General features: G+C 41.8%; 1 protein-coding gene across 6 annotated transcripts in view; it reads right to left on the bottom strand.

Moving 5' to 3' along the window:
* nav1a (neuron navigator 1a) overlaps positions 1–14938 on the bottom strand; it is a 96420-nt gene that overhangs the window by 24935 nt on the left and 56547 nt on the right. For all 6 annotated transcript variants that reach the window (XM_088996813.1, XM_088996837.1, XM_088996827.1 and 3 more), the window contains one exon: positions 3853–3991. In XM_088996813.1, the coding sequence (XP_088852939.1) occupies positions 3853–3991 (139 nt within the window). The remainder of the gene's footprint in view (positions 1–3852; positions 3992–14938) is intronic.

Genomic DNA, 14938 nt, shown 5'->3' with positions numbered 1-14938 from the left:
GTATGGAAGTGTCTTGGAGAGGTGGCGGTGGTGTTCCTGACTGGGTCATTCAACAAGATCTTAGATGGTGAACACATGCCTGAAGAATGGAGACGAAGTGTACTCGTGCCCATTTTTAAGAACAAGGGAGATGTGCAGAGTTGTACTAACTACAGAGGAATAAAGTTGATGAGCCATACAATGAAACTATGGGAAAGAGTAGTTGAAGCTAGACTAAGGGCAGAAGTGAACTTTTGGGAGCAGCAGTATGGCTTCATGCCAAAAAAAAAGACTACGACAGATGCAGTGTTTGCTTTAAGAATGCTGATAGAGAAGTACAGAGAAGGTCAGGAGGAATTGCATTGTGTCTTTGTAGATCTAGAGAATGTGTATGACAGGTTGCCCAGAGAAGAGCTGTGGTATTGCATGAGGAAGTCTGGAGTGACAAAAAAGTATGTCAAAGTGGGGCAAGACATGTATCATGACTGTAAGACAGTTGTGAGGTGTGCTGTCGGTGTGACGGAAGAATTCAAGGTGGAGGTGGGACTCCACCAGGGTTCAGCTCCGAGCCCCTTCTTATTTGCTCTGGTGATGGACAGGCTGACAGACGATGTTAGACAAGAATCTCCTTGGACCATGATGTTTGCAGATGACATTGTGATCTGTAGCGAGAACGGGGAACAGGTGGCGGAGAAACTAGAGATGTGGAGCTATGCCCTGGAAAGGAGAGGAATGAAGATCCAAGTGCAAGAGTGATTCTACTGGGAGAAGAGATAAAGAAGGTGGAGGATTTTAAGTACTTGGGGTCAACTGTCCAAAGCAATGGAGAGTGTGGAAAACAGGTGAAGAAGCCTGTCCAGGCAGGCAGGAACGGCTGGAGAAAAGTGTCAGGTGTGATGTGTGATAGAAGGGTTTCAGCGAGGATGAAAGGAAAATTGTATAAAACAGTGGTGAGACCCGCCATGATGTTTGGACTGGAGACAATGCCGATGAAGAAAACACAGGAAGCAGAGTTGGAGGTAGCAGAGCTGAAGATGTTGAGGTTTTCTTTGGGAGTGACCAAGTTGGATAGGATCGGGAATGAGTACATTAGAGGGACAACTAGTGTTAGAGGCTTTGGAGAGAAAGTCAGAGAGGCCAGACTGAGATGGACATGTCCAGAGGAGAGAGAGTGACTATATCGGGAGAAGGATGCTGAGCCTTGAACTGCCAGGCAGGAGACCAAGAGGAAGACCGAGGAGGAGGTTTATGGATCACCTCCAGATCAACACCGGAAAAACCAAGGAGCTGGTGGTGGACTTCTGCAGGAAACAATCCTCACCTGCACCATTGAACATCCAGGGTTCGGCCATTGAGAGGGTGACCTCCTACAAGTACCTGGGTGTTACTCTCAACAATAAACTGGACTGGACAACAAACACGGATTCCCTAATCAAAAAGGGACAGAGTCGCCTCTTCCTACTCAGGAAACTGAGGTCTTTTGGAGTTCAGGGGTCACTCCTAAAGACTTTCTATGACTCTGTGGTGGCATCATCCATCCACGATGGCATTGTCTGCTGGTCAGGCAGCATCACCACCCGGGACAGAAAAAGACTGGAGCGCCTTGTCAAGCGGGCCAGTTCTGTCGTGGGCTGCTCGCTGGACTCTTTGGAGGAGGTGGGCAACAGACGGACGCTAGCTAAACTAAGAGCTATGATGGACAGCCCCTCCCACCACCTCCTGCCCACCCTGACAGCACTGGGTAGCTCCTTTAGCCAGAGACTATTACACCCGCGCTGCAAGAAGGAGAGGTACCGCCGCTCGTTCCTACCGACTGCTGTCAGGCTTCACAATTCTCAATGATCACATGTGAAAAAAAAAAAGAAAAAGAAACTGGACACTTGTAAATATGGGTTGTTGCAATATATCAAATGCATTTCTTGATTCTGCACTATGTACAGTTTTTCTTATGGAACGGTTTTGCACATTTACATTTGCACAGTATACAGTTGACACTTTATTTTGTTATGCTTAGAATATCTTGTTTTCTATACTTTCACCCCCACCCCTACCCCATCCCTTTTTCAATTGCTGCTGTGGACTGCAAATTTCCCCATTGTGGGACGAATAAAGGTATTCTGATTCTAATTCTGATTCTGATGGATGTTGTCAAAGAGGACATGAAGGTAGCTGGTGTGAGAGAAGAGGATGCACAAAACCGGGTTAGATGGAGGACATTGATTCGCTGTGGCGACCCCTGAAGGGAAAAGCCGAAAGGAAAAGAAGAAGAAGATATTCTATTCTATTCTATTCAGATTTGATTTCTTTCCGATTATCCCTTTGGGTGTGTGGAATGGCAAAGTTCAATTCGAGATTCAAAAAACATCTTACAGACAAATAAAATGAGGATCATTAACCCTCATATTATGTTAAGGGATCAATTTAACCCGTTTCCATTTTTGTTTTGACTAAAGCACTGGATATCCTTCTCCTTTCTTCAAAACAGTTATAAATTATCCCAATGGGATAGGAAATATGTTGTCTCTCTTTTCAAGTATGTTTGTAACATATCAGAAACAGTTGTTGCTGATGTCACCTATTATTTGGATTGGATTTGGATCTTCCTTTATTAGTCTCGCAGTGGAGAAATTTACATTTCACAGCAGCAAAGTGATGAAAGACTTGACTGTCTTGTGTGGATGATTACGTACGTGTAAAAATGACCCACAACATAATCAATGTGATTTTTTTTCAACATAATATGATAGTTAAAGAAACGTAGCATCTTAGAATACAGGCAGTTGTGCTTCTCTCAAATAATATGGGGCACATGATGATGTGATGCTCGGTTGCCATGGTACAGATACCATAGGGGGCAATGGTTTCCATGACTCTGGCAATGAGGGATGGAGGGAGATGCCCCATCGGTTCTTCTGGCTCATTGGCCCGGGATGCTGGACCGCAGATGGCCCCGTGTTTGTGTGTGAGTCCGAGACCCGTCCTTCACGTACAACGCAAGACAAAGAGCCGCACTCACAGCATCCCTGCAGCACAGTTACCATGGTTACGCCAATTCTTGTTCTCTATGCTTCATTCTAGCTCCCTCCCACTATAGATCTCCACGCTGTGGAGGTGTAACCTACATCACACAATTGCAGTATTAGTGTACAGTGGGAGAAGGATTAAGTCCAGCCACATCCCTACTGACGGTTCTGAACATCACACTGAATAGACTTTCTAATCAATTGCAAATCAAGTCTTGAAAATATTAATATTATATCAATTGATACATACACTGATGCATGTTGACTGTGCCAAATCTAACCGGAGCATAACCACATTACCTTCCAGCACACTGCAATGTATTAAATCTGAATTCAGTTATATTTGTGTCAGAGGTGCAAATGTCATTCCGTGCTAATGTCCAATGATCTAAGTGACAGTCCAATCCCACACAAAACTGGTGTGTAACACATCATTCACTACAGATGAGAGAGAGAGAGAGAGAGTGTGTGTGTGTGTGTGTGTGTGTGTGTGTGTGTGTGTGTGTGTGTGTGTGTGTGTGTGTGTGTGTGTGTGTGTGTGTGTGTGTGTGTGTGTGTGCGTGTGTGTGTGTGTGCGTGTGTGTGTGTGTGTGCGTGTGCGTGTGTGTGTGTGCGTGTGTATGTGTGTGTGCGCGTGTGTGCAGAATCTTTAATGAGGCTTTGTGTCTGAGCTCTGCTACCCGCTGCTGCTTCTACGAAGACGGGCGTGTCCAGCAAGTACAGTACATATGCCAAGTAGATCAAACATTAATCAACACTTCGGCGGATTAACACCATCAGCAATACAAACAAAGAAATTGACTGTTTGAATGCATGCGCATGTATTTGAGCGTGAGGATGTGGCACGTACCACAATGGCCGAGTTTCTGCGGGAGCCAATTGGGGTGCTAGGAAGTGAGTTAAGTGTGGGGCTTGTGATGAACTCCTCAGAACTCAGATTGTCGGAGCCGTCGCTCAGGCCGCTGCTGATGGAGCTGCTCTCATCCCAGCTGGAAAAAAGAAAAGACTGGTCAAGGGATGTCGATATTTACGTGTAGCTTTCTCATTCTTAAAAATATGTTCCTGTTATATTTGGCAGACATCTCCAATCTTGGGTACATCATTGAACAACCTTTACCATCACTGTCTAGTTCAGCCGCACTGACTCGACCATTGGCAAATCTGAACTTTTTACTGAATCTCAGCAATTTGTATACATTGGTGCTCTATCATCAGCTGACCAGGTGTGCTTTGATGAAGCTCAATTTAGCTATTACTTTTTTACTTTTAAACGCATAAATTGCTTTATTTCAAACTTGAGGCCCAGCCATAAACCCAATATGCCATATACATAAAACAAAAATAAGTAAAAAAAAACCTAGATACTAAAATATAGAATAAATACTAAATGTATCATTCAACATAATAAAAATGTAATAAATAAATAAATATAATACTAAATCAAATACGTGTTTGAAATAGCGTCTGCCCGGACGCCCGGGGCGTCCAACTTTTCCGTCGGGCGTACAACTTACAAAATGTCTCAGCCGACAACTTTTTCAAGAAAAAAAAAACAAACAAACAAACAAACGAATTTTTTTCAAATCAAATGTTACCTTTATTTAATAAAGCTAACGTTTGAACGGAGATTTGGAAATTTGCCGAGTATGCACATTTGGAAATTTGCATACTCGGCACGGGAGCAAATCAGAAGCCTGCTTTGTGCTTCGGACTTTCTCGGGCGTTATAAGGTTGTTCATTTGCATATCATTTTCCAAAGTAGACGCACAAAACCTCAGCCTCAGAAGATTCAAAAGAAGCTAACAAAATTAATGATGCTACAAAACGTAAACGTACATTATCCCATGACTGTAAAGTGTCCTTGAGAGTTTTGAAGGGCGCTTAGACATTGAACGTACATTAGAAGCATCGTGGAAAGAAGAGTTTGACGCAACGCAAACATTGCATTCTGGAAAATTACGAAGAGTGTATGGACAAACGACCAATTGGAGCAAAAACATCAGCAAGGGATATTTACGATAAATTAAGCAAGGGAGCATTTGTGGTAGGTACATTCTTAATAATAAAATCCTTATTACTTTGCAACAATGTTTTTTTTTGTGATTAGTCGTATTATTGTGTTTCAAGTTGTGAAAAATGGGCTAGGCAACTTTATGGCGGGGCAGGCAACTTTTCAGAGTTGTCTGCCCTGGAGTCCGGTAACGTTTTGTCATGAGTTTCAGACACTGATCAAATTAAATACTAAATATATAGGCAGCAGTACTATTAACAAATTGTTTAAAACTTTGCTCATCTGAAAATTTGCTTTCCCGCATTTTGATCATTTCAATAAGTGTCTACAAAAGCAGTGGTGCCTTGTATCGTCCCCCAAGTTAAAAAAAAAAAAAAACTCAGCAAATTGTTTCGGATCAATTTGCTAGCTTTGTTGTGCCAAATAACCTTGTTGCAAAGCTGCACAACCTCAGCTACACCGGAAACTCACTTGACGCTATGTCCTCCAATTGGTCTTTGATGAAAAATTAATACACATTGGGGTGCACTGTTCTGCAGACAAACAGCATTCAACTTTCACCCTGCTTGCAATGCAGACCTGGCCAAAAATTAATAATTTCAAACTACGTGCATTAAAAAAAATCTATGAGTGCTGAACATGCTCACTGGTGCATCCACAATTGTTTCCTTCCTCTTCAAATCAACTGTTGTCACAATCTTGACATGAGCAGATTGAGTGACTGAATTAAAAAAAGCCCACTCAAAAAAAATCTTTCACATACTTCTTAATGGTGATTGCAAAGATGAAGAGAAAAAAAGACAAAAATAAAGTGTGGCATGGTATACTGTATGTGGAGAAGTGTCTGACTACATAAAATGGGTCGCATTTCAGAGGATGTGCCCTCATTTGTGCCATTCGGTTAGGCCACTCTTATAGTAAGGAGTGGGGGTGGCCTAATAAGGTCATGTATATACATCTATAATACAGGGGAGATGTGGGGAGTAGAATGCCTTCCGGTTGGGTGATTGTATGGGTCACCCCATAGCCTGGGGGTACTTGATGACAAACATTGGGAGAAAAAAGGGCAAATCATGTCCTGTCTGGCCCGTGAATCTCTGTGACATAAAAAGAAGAGACAGGATTTCTAATCTGAAAGAGTTCTTACGTTGCCTATTTTTGCCAACATTGCGCAGTAGCATTAATGTACACACCATTTTGGAAGGAATTGCTCTTTCCAAATTTCAAGTAGTATGGGATTGATTTTGGATTGTTATATTTGCTTGTTGATATATGGCGTCTGTTTCCAGTTTAGGTTGCGCCAGACTTCTTGAGCAAGGAAGTAAAGTCGCTTCTCTTCATGTTGTGCTCTTTGTGCCAAAGTCCCCACTGCATGATACAGCATTAGTGTCGAACGACTCTCAGTCTTTCCCAAGAAATGTACATGTCATTCTTTCCTCATTGGACACCCTCGCTGCTGGAGAATAAACCTCCAGGAGGGATGTGCAGCTGTGGTTCATCAACACTCTGACACCAGCACCAGATGTATGAAGCAATACATGTTTATTCACAGCAAACAGACAAACACTGACTGAGCTGGGTTGTGCCACTCAACAGAACTCAGAGACAAAAGTCAAACAACGCAGGCATCACCGGGATCATATGGATGAGCAAATAACCACTGACGCAAATAACAATGTGCGTTATAATTGATGAATCCCCCTTGCTTTACTGTTAGTCAAAGGGGGTAATATAGGAGCCAAATATGCGACAACATGACTGCCTGATTTGAATGGTGAAATAAATTCAAATGTCACTAATGGCTCTGTATAGTTGGTGGAACAGACTCAAGTGAGACTGACAGGTTCTCATTGGCAAACTAAAATAAGTAGCGCACACAAGCAATAAATGTTTTTTAAAGCAGAATGAAGTTCAATGCGAAATTTATCAAAAACGTGACTGAAGTAAATGGAAAATGGAGCAAGTGGGGCACTTGTTACTACTGTGTTATGTGTTTACTGTGCTGTACACATTTACCTTGTTTTTGCGCACAAATATGTACTCTACGTTTCACTATAAAATCACAATAAAAATGTATTTTTTAAATGATTATAGTAATTTGACATGAGTGATTTCCTTCACTAACTGTACAACTGTTATCATATTTCATTCACTGATCACTTTTGCTCTGCTTAATACATTGCACGTTGTCTCAAAATTGTTCCTGAGGGGTACCATTTACATTAAGAAATTCGATTAGATTAGGATAGATTAGATAAAATTATATTAGAGTCGCATTTATTGTGCCCTCCATACTTATGTGTCATGTCTTTTTTATGATGATACTAATGCAGTGTGCTCTACCGGAGACTCCGCCAGAATTTCATCGTTGATATAAGTGCAGCGGCGTGCACAAAGTATCAGGAGTTGCACAGACCTGAGGAAAAGGGGTGCCTTCAGCGTTGATCTGCACAAAACAAGTCGAATACATCTTCCAAACAACACTCATCTTCACCCAGTGAGTCTAAAACGGGAAACTCAACAAAATCCTTGCACGATAAACATCTCATGCTTCCTATCACTGGACTTCTTGTGACATGCTGTAAAGGAATTTCATTTCGCTGCCAAGAGCTGATATCAACCCATAACTGCCAACAAGCAACAGCCAGTTCTACCAACAAAGATCACTGTTGCAAGACGTGACAAAAACACATCGAAAATACGGGCATGTTCAAAAAATAATAAGACAAAAATGATGTCTGAGTGCAAAAGTTTTAACAGGAAAGCATAAAAATAAAAAAGGTGTGATAGATGGTGATCTTGATGACACATGGGGAACTTTCTCATTTTCTCCGGATGCTTCCACTAAAGTGAACTGTTATAGTGTATTGTCTGCCGACATATTTGTGGACTATTTGAGGTCTATCCGCTAATGAAAGCTCAAAGCACTGCAAATTTTCGATGCACATTAGCGTTAGCATTTAGATAGAAGAGCCTTTCTTTAGACAGTTTCGCTGTTTTAAATACACAAGGTGAAACTATGTTTGTTTTAAACGTACTTTGACAGCCAACCTCAATTGGGAGTGGCATTAAATAGCTTGAAGGCTCTTTTTGATGAATTGTTCACAACCAGTATTTGTGAACAACGGTTCGTTTCTCAAAAAGCAAATAAACCGGGTCACTCGAATGTCAAGGGGCCACATACTTCAAGGAAAATCCCTTCGCCATGCTCTGCAAACATGGGATTAACAACACTGCATGCATGAAACCATTTAACAAGAACATTAACGTGTCAACCCAAGCCATTAACAAGGATGCTAATTAATCCCAAATGGTATTATGCTGTCAAAGGGTTCACACTTGTGTCTCAAGGTGGCAACAACATTAGCTTGTTCTGTTGGATTGGAATCGTTAAAATAACATTTACTGCAAATTAACCTTAAGTGTGCATGTGGAATGATGTTAGGGGAGCCACGGCTGTGGAGAAATGTTGTCGTGAACAGCGATTCAAACTGGAGCTGTCCAGGCTGGAAATAAAAAAAATAGACACCCTGTCTCAGACCAAATTTGACTTACGTTTTATTAGCATCATGACAGTTGCTGTTGGCTGATGAAAAGATGCTAAATAATGAAGGCAGCACGACTTTTCAATTGAAATCTTTGACATATATTTGCCATCTGGTTTCCCACGGACGCTTGATTGGATTTCAGCCACATTGGCAAAAGTTACCATTGAGAATTGTTTGAAATAGTTTTGCTATGTTTCCAATTTTGCAGAAGGATGGCCAACAGTTGTTCCTGTCTGCACACAGGACAAAGAGACTCACCATATTCTTTGCTTGAGTATGTGTTAAACTAAATAGTCTTTCATTGACAAGCCTCTTGATTCTTCCACAATAAGAGACGTCAAGCTAATTGCTTATCGCAGTGTGCATGGACATTTTTTTTCAGTTGATTGTGAGAGCAGTCCGCAATGTTTTCCCTCATCGCTCCGGAATTTCATATCTTGAAATGAAGTGCAGTGCAGTGAGTCAAACAGCTGGGACTGCAGTCGGCATACGTTCTTGCTGTAAGTTAGTCTTTCCCCGTTTGTACTCATCATGCGCCTGTTTGCAGTTGATAAGCAACTAAATGAATGAATACATTAGAAAAGTCGTCTCTTCCTTTTGTTAGAGCTGCTATGTTAATAACAAAAAAACCACCATTCCGTGTGAATAGAAATGAGCAGACTCCCCAGCACCCCGCAAAAAAGAAAGTAACTGTTGGATCAAAGTTTAAAATAGTCCTATCAGTAACCTTGCAATAAAAACACTTGCATCACTCACAGAGCACCAATAGTGTAAAATGACAAATTGAGATGTCGCGTGCACATCCCGCTAATCTTCAAAAAATTTGTGTGCCTACATACAGCTAAACCCATCCCCACTTCAAACTGGCTGAATGTGCAAATGCATGGAAAGACTCGTGGGCATGTCGACATTGGGCAGGAAAGTTCCACTCATGAGGAAATCCACAGTGTCACGTGGCCGAACCCAAAATGGCTAAGTCACAAGGTTTCCTGGTTGCCACTGATGCCTTTTCAATCAAATGGAAAAAGGGTACCGCCAGTTTGGCACCGACCAAACGACTGAGACGCAAAGGGCAGCTGCCGAAGTCATTCAATTTCCAGGGAAGATGCTGCTCTATAATCCAGGCACTGTTTATTGTAATGACAGAAAATCATTTATCACAGACAAACATACAGTGTTGCCGTTTACCTGTTTTGCCAAGAGAGTGAGTATATTCAGACGGGGTGCACAGATGGAACAACATGAGATCTTGGACCACCTCAGCAAATATTGCCAGGAAACAGACACACTAATCTGTGTAGTACTGTCCTTGTGTATGGGCGTAACACACAACCCTGACAGGCTTTTTTTCCAATCATATTTGGAACAAAATGTGGCACAATTAGTAAAGATTTTCAATTTGGTAAGAATACAGCTTCCAGAATTCTTGGAAAAAACTAGTGCACAGTTAAATTGTGCTTTGGATTGGATTGGATTGGATATGCCTTTATTAGTCTCACAGTGGAGAAATTTACATTTCACAGCAGCACAAACAATCATGACATAATTAAGTAGAATGTAAAGATTTGAAAAGTTGTCACATTTTCCATGTTAATTCAATGGACATTGTGCTGATCCTTGTGGCGTGCATGCCTTCACCAAATGTATCATTCTCTTGGTTTAATGTTTAGGTTGATAGTTATCTTGAATCATGAGTAAGAATAAACACTTTGAAAGATTTTTTCTTTCTTTAAGGATTGTTCGCTGAGTTCACAGACACCATATAGGCGGTTTTTGCTTCCAATACAAGCATGTTATCCATCAACACAGCTCCATATAGGGCAGCAAAAAACCTACCCTGTAGGCCTAGCACATCCAAATAATGTCTTGAAAACTTCAAACTTTTGACATACTGGGTCAGGACCGGCTATGTATGGTTATCATCAGAACTTTACATGATTTGAATCAATTAAACTGCTCCCAAACCATCCATTGCTCTCTTCGTACCGTACATGCGAAGGAAACATCAACATGGATCGCAAATAAACTACTATTAAAGGATGCCACATTACTGACTGGCTGTGTGGGGCACTCATGTGTACAAAGCGCCCACCGCCCACCCCTAAAGAATATCACGCATTAAAATGGTTTTTAATTTGTTCCGCTATTCCACATTCTCAGACGGGTTGTATTGTTAAACGCATCCAGTAAATCACAGGACAATTAAAAATGCAGCCTTTGAGTATTCGCTAAACTGAGAAATGAATTTCCCTGTCAGCATTCCAGTTGTTGCACTTTGCTTATGCTGCCATGTGTTTCAGGAGACAATGTGACAAAAGTGACCAGCATGCGCACACGCACGTGCACGGACAGGCACACGCCCACAGGACTCGGGCATTAGAAAGGATTAGAGAGCAGGTCAGAGTTAATGAGTTTAATTACTGCTGATTCTGTCAACCAACAGAATGGGAGTAGGACAATGACCTTCGCACTAAGTGCTATATTTGTGTGTGTATGTGGAAGAAAAGCTAATCGGAACCAAGAAAATTGAACCTGTGTTACTCAACTTACTCAAGTGGCCATCAAAGATGAGAAATGCTTTTGTGCCTTTGATGGGTGCAACCCTGACAGCAATTCCCTCAAGGGGTTTCAGCCTGAAGTGCACACAAATATGCAAACACTTGATGCACGAAATGGCCATTGTGTCCTTGTTGTCAGAAGTGTGCAAGGCATGATATTTTAGCCGTACCACATTTTTTATATTTTGGTTTTCCCCATGTCTGGGAAAAGACCCAACTCTTATCTTCACAAAGGGTGCTGGAGTCTATCCAAGCCATCTTCAACCGGGAGATGGGGGACACCCTGAACGGGTTACCAGCGAATCTCAGGTCACACAGAGACGAACAACCATCTGTGCTCACATTCATACCTTAGGACAATTGAAAATATTCAATCAGCCTGCCATGCATGTTTTTGGAATGTTGGAGGAACCCTGCAACCTGTGCACTGTGCTAACCAGTCGACCACTGGGCCACCCTGGGAAAAGATTTTACCAAAATATATAATCAAAGGGTAATAACACACTACAATCGGTAAATAGTTTGGAAAAGTCTATTTTGACTGATAGTCAGGGAAAAAAATACATTTGTTGGCTTTTTCGATGAGAAGGTTTCTTCAGCCGTCATCTGTACAAATGTGAAGGTTTCGGACGTTTCGCCTCCTATCCAAGAGGCTTCGTCAGCGAACTAAAGTCTGACTGGTCGTATCGGCCCCATTTATATATCCCTTTTATATATCCCTAATGTCCAGACATTCAACAAATGTCAGAAAGAAAGAATAGGGAATGAAACCAATAATTCTCAAGATACAAAAAGGAGAGGAGTAGCAGTACCGTACATTGCAGGAGTTTCTGAAAAATTACAAAGAGTCCTTTGGCAACATAAAATTCCTACTTATTTCAAACCGATAAACACGTTAAGGCAAAAATTAGTGCATCCAAAAGATAGGCTACCAAATGTAAAACAAAGTAATGTAGTTTATTCCATACATTGTAAGAATGAAAATTGTAAAGAGCAGTATATTGGGGAGACTCAACAAATTCTCAAAAAAAGACTTTATCAACATCGCAGGGATAATACAAGTGGACCTCAATCGGCAGTACATCTGCACCTAAAAGCTAGCAACCACTCATTTGACGACAATGAGGTTAAAATCTTAGCGAAGGAACATAGATGGTTTGAAAGGGGGGTAAAAGAAGCGATTCTTATAAAACAACAAAATCCTTCATTAAACCGGTCTGGTGGGGTGAGGTTCAATTTGGATCGTTCATACAATAGCCTGCTTAGGCAAAACAGGTTAGGCAACTTTCGTAATGCTGATGAGGGTCGTTATGCTGATGAGGTGATACCGGTGGGAGTGGGGGTAATAGGCCAGTCGTTAGTCAGGAATGTAGGAACAATCAGTGGGGCCACAGGGAGGGGTCCTCTGCCCCCCCAACCTGAGAGTAGGGACCTATCATAGCTGTGTCCGGCGCCACCATGTCTGGACATTAGGGATATATAAATGGGGCCGATACGACCAGTCAGACTTTAGTTCGCTGACGAAGCCTCTTGGATAGGAGGCGAAACGTCCGAAACCTTCACATTTGTACAGATGACGGCTGAAGAAACCTTCTCATCGATGGACCACTCCTGTACGACTGAGAGCTTACACAGACGTATTTGTTGGCTTGTACTTTGCAATGTAGAGAGGAGACAACAACCAAATGAACTTTGTCCATTGCAGCACAAAGTTGACCCGACTCTGAACTATTCATGAAAAGCAGTGGAGGGCCCAATCATCATATAAGGAACATTTTGGAATTTTCTTGTAAGAATCAGACTAGTAATCAAACTGACACCCACTGGGTCAGCTTGATCTACTGTCAGCCCCAATATGGAAGGCAGGAGTTGACACAACTGCAAGGGAATTCATCTTTTAATTTCAACTCCATGTTCATGCCAGGTTTGAATTTTAAGGCTCGAAGCTGCCAGTTTCACATGGATGATAAACGGCTTGGGGCTTTAATACAGGAATGTCTTTTAACCTCCTTTGCATAAATTAAAGCATTCATAGCTGAATACTTGGAGAAGGTTATATTTTAAGTACAACGTCTGGGGCAAATAGGGCAAAGAGTATGATTTTGCAAAAGAGCAGAAGAAATTGGTTGGGTCCTGGTGAGCTCTAATGTGGCCGATACGCTCCTGACACCCAAGGTTGGGATTTCTACACTTTTCTTCCCAATATCAGCCTGATGAGCGGAAGAAGAAATGAGACAGCACTGGCGAAACAAGATGGAATGTCCTTCAAAACACTTCCTTAAGTAGTTCCGTCTGGGGTTCAGCGTGAAACGCCCGCTTACTTCAGCTGTAGTTGAAAGATTTGGGGAGGAGTTCAACAGAGGGGAACCCCAGCGTTTGGAGGCCCAGGGTTGGATCCTTGGCTAGAATTACCTCTGGGCTCCCTCCAGGAACGTCAGCTGACTTAACGGCTGTGTGAATTCACGGCACAGGGGGATGTTTTGGTTTGAAAGCAGGCGAGCAGCGGGATCAGCGAAGGGGAAGCAAAAGGACGACATGAATGAGAGGGAAACACCACTTTTTTATGACTTCTTCCAACTAGAGGACCAGTCGACTTTATGTTTGAAGTCCAAACATAAAGTTTAACATTTTTTCTTTAGTTTTCAGTGCTACTCTCATGTTAAATTTCATAAAAACATAGAGGATTTACAAAATTGACTAAAAATAGAGACAGAAACAAATTCGACAAATTTTGCCAGTATGTTTTTGTTTGTTTTAATTCAATTGATATTGTGCTGTTTCTGCTTATGTGTATGCCTTGGCGACCTGGGCACAAAGTAACAAAGACAAAACAGATGCACTGCACATGGAGCCGATTTCTAAAGCCGTAATTGTCGATGCTAAACACGAGCATGTAAAAGGCACTTGCCATATGTTAGCATTAAGATACATTAAATCAGGGGTCTCAAACTCAATTGACCCGGGGGCCGCTGGAGGCAGAGTCTGGGTGAGGCTGGGCCGCATCAGGATTTCCGCAAGAAAATCACAGATAAAACATTGCAATGTTCTCAAAATCTTTATTTTAACACATCAAAAATGAATTAAATGAATAAATGGAAAAATGAATAAAAAATAAATTAACCAGTGAAAAATAAATTATAATGATCATAAGGCAGATACAGACGACTGAAAAAAACACAGGAAAACTAATTATTTTAATAAAGTTTCAAATGTCTGTATTCACAGTTCTTTCACCTTTAACTTTCTTAACATAAAGAAAATATTGAACATGAACTGTCCTAAAAATGGCTTCTCTTGCCTACTTGTTCAGCTCCACACGCAAGTTTCATTCGTATCAATCATGCCGGCCGCACTAACATTAATCTTTCATATCAAGGCGGGCCGCAAAGTATTGTCTCGGGCCGCAGTTGGCCCGCGGGCCGCGTGTTTGAGACCCCTGCATTAAATGGACTTCAAATAAGCAGTTTGGATCTACTTGAAGAATTTTTTCAATCCTCCAAACTGCAGCTTTTTGCGGCTATGCACCACGAACAACTGGCCGACTTGACCGCATCAAAAGGCATTACTGCAAGCACGGTGCTGTTTTAGCTTGTTTGTATGTGCATACAAACTCATATGGAGAGTTGACAGACATGCCTGGAGGGCACTCCCGTCAGGAACATGCACCCATCACCTGCTGTCACCCAGAGCACACACATAATACTCATGCCACTTGATGTTTCAGAATTCCTCGCCGTGGGGCTGATGCCACTAGATGTTACAGAATTCCTCGCCGTGGGGCTGGTCAAAAAACACACTTCACATTCCATTGTGTGCGTA

The sequence above is a fragment of the Hippocampus bargibanti genome, linkage group LG01 (genome assembly GCF_051943395.1).
Source record: "Hippocampus bargibanti isolate YZ-2025 linkage group LG01, ASM5194339v1, whole genome shotgun sequence".
Lineage (NCBI taxonomy): Eukaryota > Metazoa > Chordata > Actinopteri > Syngnathiformes > Syngnathidae > Hippocampus > Hippocampus bargibanti.
The sequence above is the reverse complement of the archived record's forward strand: the minus strand, read 5'-3'. Positions and strand labels throughout refer to the sequence as shown.